Source organism: Pristiophorus japonicus, chromosome 4 (assembly GCF_044704955.1).
Source record: "Pristiophorus japonicus isolate sPriJap1 chromosome 4, sPriJap1.hap1, whole genome shotgun sequence".
NCBI lineage: Eukaryota > Metazoa > Chordata > Chondrichthyes > Pristiophoridae > Pristiophorus > Pristiophorus japonicus.
In genome coordinates this window covers 96,033,978-96,050,860 of record NC_091980.1, presented here as the reverse complement: position 1 = coordinate 96,050,860, position 16,883 = coordinate 96,033,978, and the positions used below count along the sequence as shown (strand labels likewise).

At 47.0% G+C, this 16,883-nt stretch overlaps 1 protein-coding gene across 2 annotated transcripts in view; it reads right to left on the bottom strand.

The window, feature by feature from the left end:
• Window positions 1-16,883, bottom strand: part of stk10 (serine/threonine kinase 10) — a 132,063-nt gene that overhangs the window by 62,789 nt on the left and 52,391 nt on the right. For both annotated transcript variants that reach the window (XM_070878436.1, XM_070878438.1), the window contains exon 3: window positions 969-1,017. In XM_070878436.1, the coding sequence (XP_070734537.1) occupies window positions 969-1,017 (49 nt within the window). The remainder of the gene's footprint in view (window positions 1-968; window positions 1,018-16,883) is intronic.

Below are 16,883 nucleotides of genomic sequence, written 5' to 3'. Positions count from 1 at the left end.
AGTGGCCGGACACGACCCCTTTTGAAGAAAAAATTCTGTTCCAAAGTGGAACTGTTCTACCTGACTAGAACTGCAGAAAAAAAAATGTGGAGAATTGCGATTTCTAAGATAGTCCGTTCTCCACCAGTTGCTCCTAAAAATCAGGCGCAAATCATGTGGAAACTTGGGCCCATTGTGTGGTCATGAAGGAAGGTCTAGTGCTGACCAATGACAAAAATCAAGATGCCAGAAGTCACTGACTGTTTCACAAGCTTGTGAGTGCAGGTGATGATCAATTACCTACGGCTACTCAGCTTCAGGTTTTGGGGAGCAAAATGCTTACAGTTGGCAGAGTTAGGCCTTAGCCAACAACAAAACTATGAAAAAGTAAAAGTAAATCAGTTTCACTTTAAATGGCTGTCTCAATGGTTTATTTTAAAAACAACAGATGAGCAAGTTGAACAAAGATTTGAGGAAAACACCATGCTAGTAATATTTAAACCTCAACAGTTTATTCAGTGCTGCTGTGTGGTGCACAAGACTGTGTGTATGTGACAGGCAAGGTGTGACATCCTTGACATCAAAAGCTCTTAAAAGCTTTTGATATCAAGCATTGGTTCTGGATTATGGGCAAGGCTGCCGAGAAGATTTTAATCAAATGCTTGCACCAAATAAAGTATAAACTAGCGGATCAATTTTAAACTGGTGGCACATTTGGGAACGGTCTCTGGCATAAAATTACACTGCGCAGGGATTTTATAAGCCGATGTCGTCACTGGGAGAGAGAGGGAAGTCTGGGGTTGGGGAGGTCTTAGTGCTCTTTGCAGGATCCAGGGGAGCACTGCTGCTACACCAGGCCCACAAGGATTCCACAAAAAAGCTTTTTTTTTTTTTTAAATCCATCAAATTTTGAAAGTAATGCACTTTTCAAATATTGAATACACAAAATAGCATTTTGCTATTTAAATCTTAAGACACTGAAAGCCTACCCAACATTGTTGCATCCACTGCACCACCAGGACAGAACTCGATCATAATCTTCAAGAGAAAGAAAAGAACAAGTAAGATTGATAAACATTTTAGCTCAGTGAAGTTTCTGACAAAGATATTTCATACAAAGTTATTTCAGAAACCTATAAATATTTATATTGGTACTTCTCTTTCAGACTGTTATTAATTCAAACAATATCAGTATTTGCCCACTTCACTTGGATATTATGCAATTTGAACGCATCAGCTTCCTGATGATGCTTGGCCAATTAATGGTCATGGCGTAAGGAAGGTCCATATGATGCAAACTCACTCATTTAATCTGTGTTAGACTCTCTTCTTGGAAAGGAAGAGTTAGGTTCAGGGGTTCATAATTTAACTGGAGCTTGCAATCTGTCTCTGTCCGAGTAAACACGCAATTTTGTGCAAAGGTGCATGACTCAGTTCCACACTCCACAACACACACAAACCCTCTCTCAACAACAGTGGGGGCCAGGAAAAAGGATGACTTAGAAAATTGATCAAGTCCATGCAGCATTGAGACATTAAGAAATTCCTGCCCAGGTGGCTAGGCAAAAAAAACTAGATGGAATATTCCAGATGGCAGAAGTGTAGTTGTTGAATGAGCAACCATCAATAGTGGTGAGAGAGAGATGAGGAGAAACCTGAAACTAGGGGAAGTGGGTTTGTGCTGGGAAGGATAACAATTATTATTGAAAACAATAATGTGAATTTTGAACTTGACTCATTGAGGCACAGGGAGCCAGCGGAGTTTGGAGAGCACAAGATGCAAGACTTAGTGCTGGATGAGTGCTTTGGACTACAGCAATATGGATGTGTTGAAGCATGGAGGCAACCTAGAGAGATGAAGCCTCGGGGTAATGGAGGTATGGAACAGAGGCTCATCAGTAGAAGGAAATAAAAAAGGGAGGAGATAGGCAACATTGGGAACATAAGAAATAGGAGCAGGAGTAGGCCATATGGGCCCTCGAGCCTACTCTACCATTCAATAAGATCATGGCTAACCTGATCATGAACTCAGCTCCACTTCCCCGCCCGCTTCCCATAACCCCTTATCGTTTAAGAAACTATCTATTTCTATCTTAAATTTATTTAATGTCCCAGCTTCCACAGCTCTGAGGCAGCGAATTCCACATATTCACAACGCTCAGAAGAAATTTCTCCTCATTTCAGTTCTAAATGGGTGGTCCCTTATTCTAAGGTCATGCCCTCTAGTTCTAGTCTCTCCCACCAGTGGAAACATTCTCTCTGCATCCACCTTCTCAAGCCCCCTCAATCTTATACGTTTCGTAAGGTCACCTCTCATTCTTCTGAATTCCAATGAGTAGAGGCTCAACCTACTCAACCTTTCCTCATAAGTCAACACCCTCATCTCCGGAATCAACCTAGTGAACCTTCTCTGAACTGCCTCCAAAAGCAAGTATATCCTTTCATAAATATGGAAACCAAAACTGCACATGGTATTCCAGGTCTGGCCTCACCAATACTCTGTATAGCTGTAGCAACACTTCCCTGCTTTTATACTCCATCCCTTTGCAATAAAGGGCAAGATTCCATTAGCCTTCCTGATCATTTGCTGTACCTGCATAATATCCTTTTGTGTTTCATGCACAAGCACCCCCAAGTCCCGCTGTACTGCAGCACTTTGCAATCTTTCTCCATTTAAATAACTTGCTCTTTGATTTTTTTTCTGCCAAAGTGAATGACCTCACACTTTCCGGCATTATACTCGCCCATCTGCCAAATTTTTGCCCACCAACTTAGCCTGTCTATATCCTTTTGCAGATTTTTTTATGTCCTCCTCACACATTGCTTTTCCTCCCATTTTTGTTATGTCAGCAAACTTGGCTACGTTACACTCAGTCCCTTCTTCCAAGTCGTTAATATAGATTGTAAATAGTTGGGGTCCCAGCACTGATCCCTGTGGCGCCCACTCGTTACCGATTGCCAACCAGAGAATAAACCATTTATCCCGACTCTCTGTTTTCTGTTTGTTAGCCAATCTTCTATCCATGCTAATCTATTAAGTCCAACCCCGTGAACTTTTATCTTGTGCAGTAACTTTGTGTGTGGCACCTTGTCAAATGCCTTCTGGAAGTCCAAGTACACCACATCCACTGGTCCACCCTGTGCGTTACATCCTCAAAGAATTCCAGCAAATGTGTCAAACATGACTTCTGTTATGTATGCAACACCTTGTAACCAGCAGTCTACCGCCACCAGAGGTCACATCTGTTGGGAGTCCCAAGGAATCCCAGCATCCCTTGGGAGCACTGCATATAAGCATGCCTCTGGAGTCAGAATAGAGACACTAAGGTCACACTTACTCAAGTCTACAGTACTCATGTTTCAAATAAAGCAATGTGACTAACAACTGGCGACGAGTAATAGATAATGAACCATCACGCGATCGTGGTATCCTGGAGAAATTCTCAGGTGGTGACGACTGGGAAGCCTTCATGGAGCGACTCGCCCACTACTTTGTGGCCAACAAGCTGGAAGGGAATGAGAACGCTGCCAAACGAAGGGCGATCCTCCTCACCGTCTGTGGGGCAACAACCTATGGCCTCATGAAGAATCTTCTTGTTCCGGTGAAACCAACAGCCAAATCGTATGAAGAACTGTGTACGCTGATCTGGGAGCACATAAATCCGAAGGAGAGCGTTCTTAAGGCAAGATATCGATTTTATACATGTCAGTGGTCTGAAAGTCAGGAAGTGATGAGCTACGTCGCCAAATTAAGGTGCCTTGCAAGACATTGCGAATTCGGTGGATTACTGGAGCAAATGCTAAGAGACTATTTTGTGCTTGGCATTGGCCATGAGGTTACCCTTCACAAACTATTGACTGTTGAAACACTGAACCTGAGCAAAGCTATAACGATAGCCCAGGCATTTATATCCACCAGCGATAACACCAAACAAATTTAGCAGCTTAAAGATGCATCGGCAAGTACTGTACACAAAGTAACGTCGTTTTCAGGCAGGAATGCATATGGCAGAACATACATGCCTGCATCTGCATGACCTCAGATGACTCAGAGTCCGCCATCAAGTGTGAATGCGAGGCAATTAAAACCTTGTTGGTGCTGCGGAGGTGATCACCGAGCCCATCAATGCCGCTTTAAACACTGCGTGCAAAGTCTGTGGAACAATGGAACACCTCCAGTGAATGTGCAGATGAGCTGCAAAACCCGCAAACCACCACGTTGCAGAGGAAGACCGATCCATGGTGGATCAAACTGAATTAGGGACTTAAACCGAGGAAGCAGAAGTGTACGGGGTACACACCTTCACCACTAAATGTCCAACGATCATGTTAAAAGATGAACTGAACAGAATTCCAGTATCCATGGAATTGGACACGGGTACGAGTCAGTCTATCATGAGCAAAAAGACCTGCGAGAGGCTGTGGTGCAACAAGGCACAAAGGCCCAAGCTGAGCCCTATTCATACCAAGCTGAGAACTTACACGAAAGAGCTAATCCCTGTAATCGGCAGTGCAGCAGTAAAAGTCTCCTATGATGGAGCGGTGCACAAACTATCACTATGGATTGGACCAGGAGATGGCCCCACATTGTTCGGCAGAAGCTGGCTGGGAAAAATCCGCTGGAACTGGGACGACGCCTCATGTGCCCAGGCTTTGAGCATATTCCCGTCGTTTGAACCAGGCATCGGAGATTTCTCTGGGACGAAGGTGCAGATCCACTTGGTTCCCGGTACACAACCCATCCACCACAAGGCACGTGCGGCGCCATACATAATGCGAAAGAAAGTGGAGATTGAGCTAGACAGGCTGCAACGAGGGCATTATTGCACCGGTTGAGTTCAACGAGTGGGCCAGTCCGATTGTTCTTGTTCTCAAGGGCGATGGCACAGTCAGAATTTGTGGGGACTATGAAGTAACGATTATCCGTTTTTTGCTGCAGGACCAGTACCCGCTACCCAAGGCAGACGACCTATTTGCAATGATGGCAGGAGGAAAGATGTTCACCAAGTTGGACCTGGGCCGACAGGACACAGGAGCTGGCGGAATCTGCGAAAGGCCTCACCTGCATCAACACGCACAAAGGTCTGTTCATCTACAATAGATGCCCGTTTGGGATTCGATTGGCCGCGGCTATTTTTTTTAATTTTTTTTTAAAAGGAACATGGAGTCTGCTGAAGTCGGTTCTGCACACCCTGGTTTTCCAGGACAACATATTGATCAAAGGTCGGGACACCATCGAACATTTGCAGAACCTGGAAGAGTTTCTAAGTCGGCTAGATCGTGTGGGACTGAGGTTGAAATGCTCGGTGTGTTTTCCTGGCGCCAGAGGTCGAGTTCTTAGGGAGAAGAATCGCGGCAGATGGCATCAGACCCACCGACACTAAGACGGAGGCCATCGAGAACACGCCGAGACCACAGAACGTGACGGAGCTGCGGTCGTTCCTGGGACTCCTCAATTATTTTGGTAATTTCCTACCCGGGTTAAGCACCTTGCTCGAACCTCTACATGTGTTGCTACGCAAGGGAGATGACTGGGTATGGGGGAAATCACAAAAGACTGCTTTTGAGAAAGCCAGAAATCTTATGTTCCAACAAACTGCTTGTATGACCCATATGACTAAGCGTTTAGTGCCAGCTTGCAATGCGTCTTTGTATGGTCGGGTGTGTGTTACAAGCAAACGAATCGGGAAGATTGCAACCGGTCGCTTATGCGTCCAGGAGTTTGTCCAAGACCGAAAGGGCCTACAGCATGATTGAAAAAGAAGCTCTGACATGCGTTTACGGGTGAAAAAAATGCACCAGTATTCATTTGGGCTTAAGTTCGAGTTAGAAACTGCCGATAAGCCGCTCATATCACTATTCTCAGATTCACATCCAAAGATGGGCGCTCTCACTGTCTGCCTATAACTCTAATTCGCCACAGGCCAGGCACAGAGAACTGCGCTGATGCTCTGTCGGCTACCATTGCCCACCACCGAGGGTGGAAATGACACAGCCTGCAGACTTGCTCCAAGTGATGGATGCATTTGAAAACGAAAAGTCACCCGTTTCAGCCCGCCAGATCAGGACCTGGACCAGCCAGGATCCTTTACTGTTCCTTGTAAAAAAAAAAAAACTGTGTCCTCCGTGGGAGCTGGTCCAGCGTCCCAGCGGAGATGTATGAAGAGATCAAGCTGTTCCAGAGGCGCAAAAACGAAATGTCCATACAGGCGGACTGTCTTTTGTGAGGTAATCGTGTGGTTTTGCCTAAGAAAGGCAGGGAAACATTCATATGCGACCTACACAGTACCCACCTAGGCATAGTAATGATGAAAGCTATAGCCAGATCCCATGTGTGGTGCCCCGGAATCAACTCAGATTTGGAGTCTTGCACGTGCAAATACAACACTTGCTCTCAACTGAGCAATGCACCCAGAGAGGCACCGCTAAATTTGTGGTCATGGTCCTCCAAACCATGGTCTAGGATCCACGTTGACTTCGCTGGCCTGTTTCTAGGCAAAATGTTTTTGGTTGCTGTGGATGCTTATTCAAAATAGATTCAGTATGTAATAATGTCTGTAAGCACACCCATTGCCACCATCGAAAGCCTACGAGCCATGTTTGCCATGCACGGCCTACCTGATGTCCTTGTCAGCGACAATGGGCCGTGCTTCACCAGCGCTGAACTCAAGTAATTCAGGACCTGCAATTAAATCAAGCACGTCACATTTGCCTCGTTCAAGCCCGCATCTAATGGCCAGGCAGAACGGACAGTCCAAACCATCAAGCAAAGCTTGAAACATGTGTCGGAAGGCTCCCTGCAGATCTGCCTGTCCCAAGTCCTGCTCAGCTACTGCACAAGACCCCACTCGCTCACCGGGGTTCCCCCTGCCAAACTGCTCATGAAAAGAGCACTTAAGACAAGGCTCTCTCTAGTCCACCCTGATCTCCATGATCATGTTGAGGGGCAGGCGGCATCAACAAAGCATGTACAATGATCGTGCAAATTTGCCACGCGATATTGAAGTCAATGACCCTGTATTTGTACTCAATTATGGACATGGTCTCAAATGGCTTGCTGGCACTGTCATAGCCAAAGAAGGGACACCACCAACTTCGACCCTCCGATACACACACAAGTGACAACCGACATCACGGTTGACCACGAAGCTGAACTCATCATCCCCAGCAGTCCATCAAGGCCAGCTGCGCAGCAAAGGCCCAACCAACTCACCTGCACCTGTGTTTGAACCGAGACGATCGACTAGGGAGCAGAAAGCCCCAGATCGTCTCACCCTGTAAATAAGTGTACTATTGACTTTTGGAGGGGTGGGGGTAAAAGAGGAGAGTGATGTTATGTATGCAACACCTTGTAACCAGCAGTCTACTGCCACCAGAGGGCGCATCTGTTGGAGTCCCAAGGGATCCCAGAATCCCTTGGGAGCACTGCATATAAGCAGGCCTCCCATGCTGTGCCAGCACTCGAGTCAAAATAAAGAGACTAAGGTCACACTTATTCAAGTCTACAGTACTCAGTCACACTGCTTTATTTGAGACTTAACAATTTCCCCATCATAAATCCATGCTGACTCTGCTTGACCAAATTTTGCTTTTCAAAATGTCCTGTTACTGCTTCTTTAATAATGGACTCCAACATTTTCCCAACTACAGATGTTAGGCTAACTGGTTTATTGTTTCCTGCTTTTTGTCTGCCTCCTTTTTTTGAATAGGGGCATTACATTTGCAGTTTTCCAATCTGCTGGGACCTCCCAGAATCCAGGGAATTTTGGTAAATTACAACCAATGCATCCACAATCCCTGCCGTTACTTCTCTGAAGACCCTAGGATGCAAGCCATCGGGTCCAGGGGATTTATCTGCCTTTAGTCCCATTATCTTACTGAGTACCACCTCCTTAGTGATCGTGAGTGTGTTAAGGGGCTATGGGGGTTGGGGGTGGTGCGGAACTTGACTATCCACTGTTGGAATATTGTTAGTGTCCTCTACCGTAAAAACCGATACAAAATATTTGCTTAGAGTTTCTGCCATCTCCATGTTCCCCATTACTAATTCCCTGGTCTCGTCGTTTAAGGGACCAACATCTACTTTAGCCACTCTTTCTTTTTATATACCTATAGAAACTTTTGCCACCTGGTTTTATATTTTGTTTTACTTTCATAGTCTATCTTCCCTTTCTTAATCATTTTTTTAAAATCATTCTTTGCTGCCTTTTAAAAGCTTCCCAATCTTCTATCCTCCCACTAGTTTTAGTCACTTTGTATGCCCTTGTTTTTAAAATTGGAAACGGTCCTTTATTTCTTTAGTTAGCCACGGATGGCTATCTTTTTTTTTTTACACCCTTTCCTCCTTAACTGGAATATATTTTTCTTGAGTTGTGAAATATCTTTTTAAATGTACACCACTGTTCATCAACTGTCCTACACTTCAATCTATTTTCCCAGTCTGCTTTAGCCAACTCTACCCTCATACCTTCATCGTCTCCTTTATTTAAGCTTAGTACGCTGGTTAGAGATCCTTTACTAGGATAGTGTTTATTAATCCTCTCTCATTACACAGGACCAGATCGAAGATAGCCTGCCTCTGGTTGGTTCCGTTACATACTGCTCAAGGAACCCACCCCTTATGCACTCTACGAACTCTTCCTTAAGGCTACCTGGACACTGGCTTTAGCAAAACCAACAAGTTTACCTTGGGGTTGCCGGCAGGTACATGAGGCCTATACTTTGAAGCTGCAGGGCAATCGAATACAAATATAAAAGCACCTACTGATGACATGGAAAACAGAAAATACTGCAGGTGTTGGAAACTTGAAACAAAATTGGAAAAAAATTACAAATACACATCAATCAACATCTGTAGGAAACATACACAATTTATGTTTTAGGTGTCTTAACCTTCATAGATATGCACCCAGAGCATAACATATCTGCTCTTCCTACAGTTGCTGATTGACCTGCTGTTTCGAATTTATTTTCTATTGATGATACTACATCAATTTCAGACTAGGCTGTGTGATGTTCAGTGACCCAACCCAACCACTGTTTGAAAAAGCAAAGTTAAATTATGTAAAGTCCTGTCCCCTCAGTACAGATTCACACGAGGCATGTAGTGAAGTCAAGGTCACTCTGGACCTGCACCTTTATTTCACAGCTCTGGAATGCTGCACTTGCCTGAGACCTGTCCTTATATACCTGTCTCTTGCAAGTGCACCCCTGGTGGTAAGGTATGCTGGTGGTTACAGGTCATATCTTATTACAGTCATGTATAGCATGTTAGGATACAGTTATATATAATAATGTAAGATACAAGATATCACCCTCCCCCAAGGTCTTATTGTCTTTTCGGTTCAGTCTCAGGTGGTCTACGCTCTCGCGTGGAGCGTCTGAGTTGTGGTTCAGTTGTTTGCCTTGGTGTCTGTTTTTCTTTGGGCGTGGTTGCTGGTATCTCGCCTGGGCTGTCTGTTTCAATTGGTGTGATTGCTGTTGACTCGCCTGGGCTGTCTGTTGGGATTGCCCTTTCCTCAGGTTGTTCCCTCTGTCTGTCCACCAGGTGTGATGCGAGTTTCACATTGTAGTCTGCCTCTGGTTCCGCAGTGTTGTTGGTAAATCTGCTTTTGACTTGGTCTACATGCCTCTGGCAGGTTTTGCCATTGTCCATTTGTACTACCAGTAGCCTGTTTCCTTCCTTGCCTGTTACTGTCCCTGCAAGCCATTTGGGACCCCTGCCATAGTTTAGTACAAACACTTTGTCCCCAATCTCATTCCATCTCCCCCTCGAATTTCTGTCATGGTACTCAGTCAGCTTACAGCGCTTTGCCTCAACGATTTCATGCATGTCTGGGAGGATTAATGAGAGCCTTGTTTTTAAAGTCCTTTTCATCAACAGTTGCGCGGGGGGGATCCCAGTCAGTGAGTGCGGATGAGATCTGTATGTCAGCAGCAGTCGCGACAAGCGACCCTGCAGCGTGGGACCTTGGATTTTAAGCATGACTTGTTTAATGATTTGCACTACTCTCTCCGGCTGGCTGTTGGAGGCCGGCTTGAACGGTGCCGCCTTGACGTGATTTATGCAGTGGTCAATTATAAAGTCTTGGAATTCTGCGCTGGTGAAGCACGGACCAGTGTCACTGACCAATATGTCAGGAATTCCGTGCGTTGCAAACATGGTTGCGAGGCTCTCCACAGTGGTGGAGGTTGTGCTCGACTTTAAAATGGTGCATTCGATCCACTTTGAAAATGCATCTACAACTACGAGGAACATTTTGCCCATGAATGGGCCCGCATAGTCTACGTGCACCCGCGACCACAGTTTGGTAGGCCAGGGGCTCAGTGGAGCCTCCTTGGGGGCATTGCTGAGTTGGGCACAAATGGTGTACCTTCGGACGCAGAGCTCTAAGTCCGCGTCAATACCAGGTCACCAGACGTGGGATCTGGCTATGGCCTTCAGGAGAACGATCCCCGGGTGCTCGCGGTGGAGCTCCCGGACAAATACATCTCTGCCTCGCAGAGGCATGACGACTCGGCTGCCCCACATCAGGCAGTCTGCTTGTAGTGATAGCTCATGCATGCGCCTGTGAAAGGGTTTTAATTCCTCAGGGCAGGCATCGCGAGCCTCTGCCCAGTCACCGGTTAGGATACCTCTTTTTACTAAGGATAACATGGGGTCGCTGGCCGTCCAGGCTCTGATTTCGCGAGCCATCATGGGCGAACCTGTGGACTCAAAGGCATTGATTGCCATGACTATCTCAAAGTCCTGTTCGTCAGACCCTTCCGTGGTCACCAGGGGTAGCCTGCTGAGCGCGTCGGCAGTTGTCTGTGCCTGGTCTGTGCCTTATTGTGTAGTCGTAGGACGCCAGCATGAGTGCCCACCGTTGAATTCGCGCCGAGGCGTTGGCGTTTATTGCCTTGCTCTTGGATAGGAGGGACGTGAGGGGCTTGTGGTCGGTTTCTAACGCGAACTTGGCCCCGAAAAAGGTATTGGTGCATCTTTGACACCGTACACGCACGCAAGCGCCTCCTTCTCTACCATTCTGTACCCGCGCACCGCCCGTGAAAGTGACCTGGAGGCATAAGCTATGGGTTGTAATTTGCCCACACGATTGACATGTTGCAAAACGCACCCGACCCCATACGCTGACGCATCGCATGTGAGAACTAGCTTTTTACCTGGGTCAAAGAAAGTCAAAACACTGTTGGAACACAGAAGGTTGCGTGCCTTATTGAAGGCGCGTTCCTGGGCGCCCCCCAAAACCAATCGCACCCCTTCCTGAGTAGCACATGGAGAGGTTCCAGCAGCGTGCTTAAGTTCTGCATAAAGTTCCCAAAGTAATTGAGTAGCCCGAGAAAGGCACGTAGTTCTGAGACATTCTGGGGCCTGGGTGCCAGGCAAATTGCTTCTGTTTTGGAGTCTGTTGGGCGGATTCCATCAGTGGCAATCCTTCTGCCCAAAAATTCAACCTCGGGTGCGAGAAACAGGCATTTGGATTTCTTCACTCGTAGGCCTACCCGATCCAGCCGCTTTAGTACTTCCTCCAAATTACGGAGATGGGAGTCGGTGTCCCTGCCCGTGATAAATATGTCGTCTTGAAATACAACCGTCCCCGGGATGGACTTGAGCAGACTCTCCATGTTGCACTGGAATATGGCAGCTGCTGACCTGATGCCGAATGGGCATCGATTGTACATGAAAAGGCCTCGATGTGTGTTGATGGTGGTGAGTAGCTTGGATTCCTTGGTCAATTCTTGCGTCATATACACAGATGTGGGGTCTAATTTTGAGAAAAGTTTACCTTCAGCCAATGTGGCAAATAAGTCCTCCGCTCTGGGCAGCGGGTACTGATCCTGTAGGGAGACTCTGTTTATGGTAGATTTGTAGTCCCCACAGATTCGTACGGATCCATCAGGCTTCATGACTGGGACGATGGGACTTGCCCAGTCGCTAAATTCCACAGGTGATATAATGCCTTCCCGCAGAAGCCTGTCTAGTTCATGTTCAATCTTTTCCCTCATCACATTGGGTACAGCTCTGGCCTTGTGATGGACCGGTCTAGCATCCTGTGTGATGTAGATTTTGACTTTGGCCCCTTTGAAAGTGCCCACACCTGGCTGAGAGAGATGTTCAAATCGCTTTATAACTGTTGAGCAGGAAGTCAGTTCCTCTAATGACATGGCATGGACATCATCCCATTTCCAGTTTAGTTTTGCCTGCCAGCCAGCTTCTTCCCAGCAGTGCTGGGGGGTCTCCGGGGACAATCCACAGGGGAAGTCAGTTCACTGTCCCTTTGTGTGTGACAGAGAGCATGGCACTGCAGAGGACTGGTACGATTTCTTTGGTCTAGGTCCTTAGTTTGGTGTCGACCCTTGAGTTTTGGTCTGTCTCTTTTATGCGGCCACAGTTGTTCAAATTGTTGAGCGCCCATGAGAGATTGACTCACTCCCGTATCCAGCTCCATGTTGACAGATATCCCGTTGAGTAGGACCCTCATCATTATAGGAGGCGTCCTGTTGTAGGAGCAGCGGCCATTGATCGTGTTGACCCGCTGTATATCGGTGTCCCGGGTACTGTCCCAATCATCTTTTGGTCCGCTTTCCGACCCATTCGATTCGTATACCAGCCGAGCTGCCGTTTTTTTGCGCATGCGGGCCGAATGCCCTGTATATTCACAATTTCTGCAAACAGCCGGCTGAAATCGACATCCCCTTGACGAGTGCCCACCCCCACACCTCCAGCACAGACCTGTTCTATTGTTCAAAGAGTTCCCAAAGAATGAGCTGCGTCTGGCTGATCTCTCTTCAGCTTCTCTCAGTTTGTAGTTGATTGCTCGCATTGTGGGTTGATGAGGTGTGAACGGCTGTTTCTGTGGCCCTTGATGGCTTCTGCCTGCTGTCGAGAGCCTGTTCTCCCGGTTTTGTCTGTGTGTGGGGGTAGCAGCTTGTTTAGTGCTGTGAACTTCTTGTTCCGATATTTCGTTAGTTGTCATACCTGCATTGTAAATCAACCTCGTTTCTTCTTCCCCTACCAAGAATGTCTGTGCAACCAGTGCTGCTGCCTCTAAGGTCAGGTTCTTGGTCTATGAGCTTTCGGAATATACCTGCGTGGCCTATTCCTTCAATGAAAAAGTCTCTCAGCATTTCTCTCCTCAGTTCATCGGAGAACTCACAAACTAGCCAACCTCCGAAGTTCCGCCACGAAGTCGGGTATGCTCTGGCCCACACAGCGTCTGTAGTTGTAGAACCTGTGTCTAGCCATGTGTAGGCTGCTCGCTGGCTTCAGGTGGTCTCTTACCAGTGTGCTCAATTCTTCAAACGACTTGCTTGCTGGTTTCTCGGGTGCCAACAGATCCTTCATTAATGCGTAGGTTTTCGAGCCACAGCTGGTCAAGAGATGGGCTCTTCTCTTGTCTGCCTTATTGTCGCCTAACCAGTCTTTGGTTACAAAGCTTTGTTGGAGCCTTTCTATAAAGTCCTCCCAATTGTCTCCCGCATTGTACTTTTCATCTGATCCGTTGTTCGCCATTCTGTGGATTCTGTAATCCCGTAACTCGTCACCACTGTAAAATCCTGTCCCCTCAGTACAGATTCACACGAGGCATGTAGTGAAGTCAAGGTCACTCTGGACCTGCACCTTTATTTCACAGCTCTGGAATGCTGCATTTGCCTGAGACCTGTCCTTATATACCTGTCTCTTGCAAGTGCACCCCTGATGGTAAGGTATGCTGGTGGTTACAGGTCATAGCTTATTACAGTCATGTATAGCATGTTAGGATACAGTTATATATAATAATGTAAGATACATGACAAATTGGTTCAAAAACAAGCATTTCCCATGATAAAGAAAACTTCCTTGTATCAAAACATGTGGCTTCCCCTCCCCCAGCAGCAACAGCCAACAGTGGTCTGCTGAGTAAAAAGGCTCTTTTCCCTTGTTAGTGCGAACAGGGTAATGCCAAACATCCTGTTTTGTCAGTATGCAGCAGCAAGCAAACTAGTTACTGAAAGTGAAAATAACACACAAGTCCTAAATCATGAACAAAAAAAAATGTATAATGACTGTTTATGAATCATTACTTATGCGGCCAAGATAACTCTCAAATGTAGCCCATCTTTCATGATGTTTTGCATAAAGGCGATTAAAAAAAAATAGCATAACCGATCAGTTCACTGGAATTAAACCTTAGACGTATGAATCTCGACATGTCAGCACAAAGGCTTGCCCTGCTGCCTGCAGACAAAGGTAATTAAAGGCTCATTCCAGCGATCAAGCTCCTACCTGGCTCACATCTAGTATGACAAGTCCTTACACATCATACATACCTCAAGATCAAAGTTCAGACTGAATTTACTTTGGTACTACAAGATAACACAGGCAACATTTAATGACTATTTTGAAGCAGGTAGTCAAGCTGTCGGCTACATCTACTTAACTAGAATCTTTATAACAAACATTGCTCAATACAGCCCGAAGGCAAGAGTAACCCAGTTCTTTCCTCACGTGTGGCAGTCAATAGACATACTGTTCCTTGCATCGCTCAGCCTCCAACCCAACTCTGGAATTAGGATATTCAACTTTTGTTTGAAAGCAGAAAATATTTGAAATCAACATTGAGAGGAGGCATACTTATGAGTTCCAGGCTACAGATGTGTCACTGACCTCTCTGGAAACAAGTCTCCTTCATACATCACTTTTCTAATTGGCATCTTGGGCCCAAGTTTCGGGCTGCGCCTCGAACGGCGCAGCCCCGACCTGGACGCCCGTTTTTCGCGCCACAAAGTGCGCCTAAAAAAAACTTCCAGATTCTCCGGCTCCCTGCTGGTCGTTTGCAGCTCGGCGCGGCGCAGCACGAGCTGTGGGGGGCGGAGCTAGGTCCCTGCGCTGAAAACAGTGCCGGGACCTCTGCACATGCGCGCTACAGTGGGCGTGCATGTGCAGTAGCTCCAGGCGCCCAAAACTGTGTGGGAGGGGCCCGAAGCACGCAGCCCCTAACCCTGGCCGAATGGCTGCCTCCCACGGACCTGACTCCCGCTCCCACCGACACCCACTCCCCTCCGACCCGCGCTCCCGACCCCCTGGGCCCCGGACCCGACGCCACCTACCTGTCAACCCGGTAAGTCTAAGCTCGAAGTCTTGGGCCCGGCCCGTTCAGCCTCCCTCCTCCCTTCTCACCCCCCCTCCCCTCCCTCCTTCCTTCCTTTCTCCCTTCTCACCCCCCCCCTCCCCTCCCTCCTTCCTTTCTCCCCCCCCCTCCCTCCTTCCTTTCTCCCTTCTCACCCCCCCTCCCTTCTCTCCCCCCTCCCTTCTCACCCCCCCTTCCTCACTTCCTTCTCACCCCCCCCTTTCTCCCTTCCTTCTCACCCCCCCCTTTCTCCCTTCCTTCTCACCCCCCTCCCTCCTCCCTTCCTTCTCACCCCCCTCCCTCCTCCCTTCCTTCTCACCCCCCTCCCTCCTTTTTCCCTTCCTTCTCACCCCCCTCCCTCCTTTCTCCCTTCTCACCCCCTCCCCTCCCCTCCCTTCTTACCCCCCTCCCCCCTTCTCACCCCTCCCTCCTTTCTCCCTTCTCACCCCCCTCCTCTCCCCTCCCCTCCCTCACCTCTCACCCCCCCTCCCTCCCTCCCCTCCCTTCTCACCCCCCCTCCCTTTCTCACCCCCCCCCCCCTCGCTGTCAGAAACACAGACACTGACAGACAGAGAGTGAGAGACACACACAGGCAGACAGAGAGATAGAGACACTAACAGAGACACACGGGGGGGGGGGGGGGGCGGGGGGGCGTCCCAGCACGCGGTTGGAGGACTCCCGGTGCTGCAGTCAGTAAGTAGAAAATGTTTTATTTATTGATTTTTTATTTTTTTTATTTTTTATTAATTTTTTTTGATTGATTTATTGATGTATTTATCATTTATTATTGATGATGACTCTTTGTAAAATTGAAGTGTTTAATATTTGTAAACTTCCCTTTAAACCCCCCCCCCGCCATTCCCTACGCCGGATTTGTAACCTACGCCTGATTTTCTAAAGTGTAGACAAGGTTTTTTTGATCGTACAAAAATCTTCACTTACTCAATTCTAAGTTAGTTTGGAGTAAGTTTTCACTGCCGAAACTTTGAAAACAGGCCTAAGTGGCTGGACACGCCCCTTTTGAAAAAAAAATTCTGTTCCAAAATGAAACTGTTCTAACTGACTAGAACTGGAGCAAACTAAATGCCGAGAATTTTGAATTTCTAAGATATTCCGTTCTACACCAGTTGCTCCAAAAAATCAGGAGCAACTGAGGCCGAAACTTGGGCCCCTTATCTGGAACGAATAAAGCATCTAAAATAATAGATAAGAGGTGCTTATCATAGCCGCATAACGGCAAAGATTACTTCACTGGGAAGACTCCGCAGAGTTAGTGGTAATCTTCATATTTCTAACAGACTCAGTTGGGGTGAATCAATCTCAAAGATATTGGGACCATAGCTGTTGCCAACTGTCCCAGGCAAGAAACGAGCTAAGTTGAAGATACTCGCCAATTATGTTTCCAGAAAGTGTCCTGGAGAAAGACCAATCTTTGCTGAGGGCCTACAAAATGAAGGTTCTGAAAAAGATTCTGCCTGCATTTTTTAGCTGGAGGGCTCTTTAGGAGAAGGTAAAATGAACAGTCACCTGAAAGTACATGCAATGTACTTGTACATTGATTAGTTTGGGTTGCAGGAGACTGGCATCTGTGGACCAGCATCCAGAGTTTACATTGCTAAAACCAGCACCCTTTTCCTATCACCACAACACTATGGGCCTCCAATCCTACCACTAGGACAATGGAATCAATTGTAGCAATATAACCATGGCGAGCCAGCACACAGACACCACCTTTCCACGGTACAATCTAAACAAATAACCATGTGAAAAGCCTTTAAGAGCACTTTCAGATAC